Source organism: Austrofundulus limnaeus, unplaced genomic scaffold (genome assembly GCF_001266775.1).
Source record: "Austrofundulus limnaeus strain Quisiro unplaced genomic scaffold, Austrofundulus_limnaeus-1.0 Scaffold220, whole genome shotgun sequence".
In the NCBI taxonomy this organism is placed as follows: domain Eukaryota; kingdom Metazoa; phylum Chordata; class Actinopteri; order Cyprinodontiformes; family Rivulidae; genus Austrofundulus; species Austrofundulus limnaeus.
Genome location: NW_013952622.1, coordinates 565,920 through 572,259, shown reverse-complemented (window position 1 = coordinate 572,259; position 6,340 = coordinate 565,920). Strand labels below are relative to the sequence as shown.

The 6,340-nt window shown below is 36.8% G+C and overlaps 1 protein-coding gene across 1 annotated transcript in view; it reads right to left on the bottom strand.

Annotated features, from left to right (window-relative positions):
• Positions 1-2,184, bottom strand: part of LOC106525255 (leucine-rich repeat-containing protein 70) — a gene marked incomplete at its 3' end in the record, with an annotated part of 7,041 nt that extends 4,857 nt beyond the window's left edge. The window contains 2 exon segments of the mRNA XM_014019415.1: positions 280-425; positions 1,897-2,184. Coding sequence (XP_013874869.1) covers positions 280-425; positions 1,897-2,076 — 326 coding nt within the window.
• Positions 2,185-6,340: the final 4,156 nt, after the last annotated feature.

The window sequence follows — 6,340 nt, the reverse complement described above, 5'->3', positions numbered from 1 at the left end:
AAATAAATGTTTATCAAATAAAGTTTAATGTTACAACTAATCGTGGATCCCTTTAATGCATGACCGAAGACCTCATCAAGACTCTGCAAAGACCATCTACGTTGTTTTTTGTTTGTTTATTTTTATTTACATGACATCATCCAGTGCAAGGAGGCCACGGAGTTGCTCCTGACAAAATTGAGGAATGTTTAGGTGGACAAAATCAGACTAAAAATGTGGCACCAAAAAGAAAAAAGAGAGACAAAATTTAGTTACAGTAATCCACATGTTTATGGATACCTGAATGCAGTTATGTAACGTAGGTTGTTGTGCTCCAGCCGCAGACATTTGAGAGCAGACAGACTGGCTGAGAAGTCCCCAGGTAGGCTTTTTATCAGGTTCCAACTTAGATCCAACTTCTCCAGGAAAGACAAAGAGAAAAACGCCTGTAATACAAGAAGAACTGACTTATCCTTCGGCTTGAAATGAGACAGGCTTCTCTTCGTTTTCATTGTGAACACCTGATTCTAAGTTTTAAATTGTCCTTGTTAGAAATGTTAGAAGGACAGTTCTCAAATTATTATTGGTCTACTTTATACACAAAATAATGTGACATCCACTTTTCTCTCCAATAACTCCTTCATTTTAACATTTTAACTGCTTTTATCTCCAAATTCAGTTCCAAAAATGTTGACATTGTGCAAAATGAAAATAAAAAAGGATGCAATAATTTGCATATCTCATGAAATATTTTATTCCCTAGGAACACGTTCATATCAAATGTTAAAACTATTACCATGTTTGGAAACAAAAAGGTAAATTTGTTGGCAGCAACACATCTCAAAGACAGGGCAGAGGCAGCATCAAGGCTATAAAAAATAAGTGGTTCAAATAAAAACTATTGAAAAAGTGTTTTGCAACAGATCAGTAAGAAGACTGGGTCCAAAAAGAAGTTTAGAGAGGCTGAATATCTCAATAATAAAAATAGTCATACAGTATGTTCACCAGTCTGAAAAAAAAAACAAGTTAAAAACAGAGCAACAGTTTCAGATTAATGTTCCTCAAAGCTGAAAGTCAGCATTAGATGCTCGTGATCTTCAAACCCTCAGAGACCACTGCATTATTAACAGGTTCTATTCTGGACATCACTGTATGAACCCAGGAACACTTTCACACATCACTGTCTGTAAACACACGTCACTGTACCATCCACTAATGCTGCTTAAAGCTCTATCACACAAAGAAAAGTCATGTGTGAACATCACCCACTGATGCTGCTTAAAGCCCTGCTGTCTTCTCCGAACCAAATCTAATTTCAAAAGGACTGATACAGAGAGGAGAACTGCTCTGTGGTCAGACAGATCAGACGCTGCATCTTCTGTAATAAATTACTCAGAGCACAGTTGAAAAGCCTGCCTCTCTGATRATATAGGGGTACATTAATGCCTATTGGCATAAGCAGCTCACTCATCTGGAACTCCAYGAGACCAGAATGAGACAATCTTCCCTCTAAAACCTCCAGAACTCGTCTTCTCAGGTCCTGGACAATTACAGATTGATGTTAAAACAAGAGGAGACACTTTACAAACACGTCTTTCTGTCCAGTCATTTTTGAGTTGTACTGCTGCCATTAAATTAAATTAATAAATAGAAAGAAAGTTTGTTGCAAACAACCAGTGGGTTTGAGAGTTGAAAATCATTGTACCTTTTCTTCATTCACACACAGTTCATCCTAGGCAAGGTGTGGTTTTTTTATCTTTTCAATGAACAGCTTTTTTCAGGGATTAAACTTCATCCACCACTCTAAGCCCTGTCAGGACCTCAGTTWTGACCTTAGCTCCAACCTGTTCAGACTCTTACAGTGTTTGGAGAATWTGAGTTTTCCAAAATTTAGATATTTCAACCGTTGGTTCTTACATGTGGTTGTATTTCTTCAATCTGACTGTTGGTCAGCACCAGAACTCGCAGGGACCACAGCCCAGAAAAGGTGTTGGTGCGTATAACACTTAGATTGTTTCCACCGAGCTCCAGCAGCCATGTGCCGTGTGGAAGCCCTCTGGGAACACGCTCAAATCTCTGATCCCGACAGTCCACCATGTCAGCGTGATCATAGCAGGTGCATYGATGTGGACAAACTCGTGCACCAAACACCAAGGGTAAAAGAGGTATGAGGGAAATAATGGTGTGAGTGAGGAAACGAAGAAGGCAAGGGGTGAGAAGAGTCATAATTCCCTGGAAAGCTGTGGGGTAAGGGAGGCTAAGTCAAAGGAAGCGCTAAAGACAGGTGAGTGAAGCTTGATCGATTACTGCTCTTCACCAAGTCTTGCAGTCCACTTCAACTCAACTGAAAATTTAAACAGAAAAAAGTAAATTATTTTACAACATTCAAACTTTCATATGTAACAAACCTAAAAGGTTTTGGTAAATCTACTCTTTTTACTCACATAAGCAGGTCTAATTAATTATTTTGACATTTATCACGTTTGACATTCTGTTTGCTCAGTGTAGTTCATTTTTATTTTTTTACTTTTTATGTTTCTGCCCATTTCAAAACACATTTGGCTTATTAGCTACCAAGTTCTTTATGGTTTTCAGCTGTTACAATTAGTGGATTATAATGGACATCTGGGACCATGTTGATGAGGACTGGAGAGAGTAGTCACAGGCTGTTGATAGGGAGGATTCATGTCCTCCAAAGACAATGGTTCTAACAGAATATCAGCAAAGGGACTATTTTGATAAATAAAATTTGAATATCTACAAATAACATTAATACCAACAAGTAATACATCTTAACGTAATCTAGAAATRTTGTCTAAAATGAGCAATGGCAATAACTATAGGTACATTTAACTAAATATTAAAATAAAATAACGTATTTTCAAAAAATTACACAGATCCTCTGGACAGGTTCTTTTTAATGAAATGTTTCATCTCTCCTCCAAGAGACTTCTKCAGTCTGAGGAGTTTCAGGTGAAATCAGCCTTGTAAGCACGTGAACAAACGGGTATAAAAATGACTATCAAAACTGTTCACATTCCTCTTTTGCATGAAGTCAGCTTTGTAATCTGAAAGCACCTTATAAGTATTTCTACCCTAATACCATGCATCTGCACACCCAACAGAAYTGCATGAGGGCCGACTTGACCATCAGTCTCAAAGAGGAGGCTGGCTGGACCAAAGCACTTGAAGTCTTAATGAATGGAGGGCACAGTCTTTTAGCAAAAAAGAAAAAAAAAGATAAACAAATAAAGAGATCTCAGCTTGGTGTAAAGTGCATTCTTTAAAAAATTAAACTATGAACCCAAGAAGCATTCGATCTGATAACTCATCTTCAACAAATATCAATATCATTAAAATTCCTGATATTTAGTCAAAAAGCTAAAAACTCTTTTGAAATCACAATGTTGGTACTAGAAGGTATTCATTCATTTAAATTGATTTTTATAGGCTTTTTCTTTATARGTTGTGGAAAAGCTAGTGGCTATCTCAATTAATTGATCTTAGAGACAGAAAACAAACTGGACAGGTCAGAAGTCCATCACACAGACGAACAAGAAACATTTACTCAAACATTCACTCACACTCAGGGACAATTTCATTACAAATGAACATACATGGAGAAAACATGTAAACTCTATACATAACACGCTCCAGGCCAGGAAGCAAACCTGCAACCTTCTGACTGAGCGGTGACAGGTCTAACCACTGCTTCACCGTGCCGCCTCGTTCAGAAAGTCTGGAGAATAAAACCAACTGTGTGTAGTATTTTACAGATTTGTAGTATTTTGCTGGGTGACTTTACRGTATTTGTTAATTCTGTTATTCTCATCACTCCCAGTATTTGAACAGTCTGTTCCTTACATGTAATCGTTTTTGAATAAAAAAGGATTTTAAAATCAGGTTAATCCAAGTGAAATCTCATAATCCCAATCATGAAGTGCCAAGAAGAAGAAAACATTTAATTTAGTGAGCCTGACAACAGACGGGTGGTTCTACTCAAATAACTGATCCATTCGTTTGTTCGGTTGTTCTGTAATGGGATAAAAATCAGCACACAGATATTTATGCAGCAAAWATATTTTTAGAAGTGCAGAAAAAGTATAAAAAAGTGCTGTTTGATATGTTTCAGACTCACATCTGTTCCTGATGAAGAAGTCAGTATAGGATCCTACATGTCCCATGTCTCTGCTCAGTGGCCAACATATCGAAATGAGAAACAACTAAAGATGGAGTGAAGCTCTTCAACCCTTAGAGTGCACACAGCTGTGTTTATAATCCAGTAATCCTCTTCGGTCACTAAGAGCTTCCTCTCCCCCTCCCTCCACTTCTTGTTTCACGATAATACCACTCTGGCACCTGCCCATCACTCCACATGTTTCATAATGTATAAACTCCATTAATCATGTCTGTGAGGAAAACAGGTAGTTACKGTTAATGTGACTCATTTATTACTGTACCAGCTGATGAGTTTGATCTTTTAATCAGGTACTTTTGAAGAAATCTTTTTAGATCCTAATTGTTGAAGAAATCTTTCTCATCTATTTCCTAACGTCACCATTGTAGGGCAAGGCTAAAAAAAACGTTGAATGGAAAGATGTGTGATGGATAAAAAATTTATTCACGAAATATCAGCTGTTTACGTCTGTCATTTATTGTTTACAGAATATTTTCCAGCAAAAAGAGAGAACTTTATAGGAACAGCTGTGATCAGCACATCCCACCCGCATCAGGTAGGCTACCATCTGTAAATAATTACTTATTGTCTAGAATTGTTCAACTTTAATTAGTTTAAAGTTATCCAAGTTAATTTTCAAAAGTTAATCTTGGTTAGTTTAAAACTAGTGTTCTGTCCCATTCTTTTGCAAAGGAATGTGTTTCACATTGTTGACAGCTTCTGTCTTTCTAAACAGTTATCTACTCCAAATTAGAATAACATAGATTAAAACAATCTATTTGATTTCTAATTTTAACTGAGAGTTATACTGAAAAAGAATTAACTGTGAACTTTAAAATGTTGAACAATGCTTTAAACAACGAGAAGCAGAAACATGTGTACAGTTGTCTACCTTYAGAGTTTGAAACCAAAGGTATCAAAGATATCAATCAAATGGTGGACGTTTGATTGATTAAAGTGAWATGCAAATCTCAAACCTAGCAGCTAGTTAATGTATCCACTYTCCAGAGCTCCAGTGGATGCGCTGGTGACTCAAAGTGTGAATGAATGTGTGTGTTGCTAGTTTTACTAAGAAAAGGCCAAAGTTTTACAGGAAAAATAAAACAGAGAACTGTTTTGATTTTTAATGCATGCTAACAAGATTAAAGTCGACATTTTGAGGTCGTATCGAGCTGAAAAAAAGACTGCGATACGATGCTCCTCTCAGAGGCAAATTAAGGCAGCCATGTGCTGACACAATGCTCTGAAAGTTACCACTGTTAGGATAATTAACGTAGCTAATTAAATATTCTAACGACTGTTCTTATGAAAGCAGAATAAGGACAGGGAAGGTAAATTTAGTATGAACTCAGACGTTTATCAGAAAAACGAAAAGGAGTTCATAAAAAGGGAAGCTGAGGAAACCCCTTTGTTGCTAATTATCATGATGAAATGATAATAAAGCTCATGGAAGCTTTGCTAACCATAAAGAAGTGGTCAATTCTGTTCTTAGAAGCTACGTGCTCACTCCAGGTAGGAAAAGCCTGAACAAGCTTATCCGAGGATCCGTTGTGCTAAAGGTTTCCCTTCGAAAAGGAAAGGGGGGAAGTGATTGATTTTTTTTTTCTTTCAGCACCGATATAGACTGTTGCTGGAATTTACAACCAGACCGCTGATGTCTGGAACAGATCGCCTCGCTAATAAGCTAAACTCTCTCATGATAAGGGCAAAGGAAAAAGAAACCGCCTTATTGTGAGTTTTTAGGAGCGTTAAAAGCCACAGAGCTACAGATGAAATATTTTAATGAGTCCAAACGAACAAGTAAAGAAATTACTTAAGACTCACCTGAGAAAGAAAAATCTCAGCATTAAAGATTCTTCAGGAATCTAACATCAAAGTTGATAAACTCAACTATTTAGATTAGTTTAAGCTAACATCTTTAAACTAAAACCTTTAACTTTCTTGACCATCAGTTCAGACTAGAGCTAACCACTAACAAATACTAACTACACTAGTACAAAAGAGGTACTCACGGTGAAGTTGTGTTGTTGTGTGCTCACACAGAGTCGAACAATATGTTAAAGGTTGAATAAGTCTTTTCAGACATTACATATGGAGAGGCAGGACCATCCATATGAACTTGTAAATATCTCCTTTTTTTTGTTTTGTTTAGCCAAAGTTTTTTGCATGTACCTCCTTTAAAGA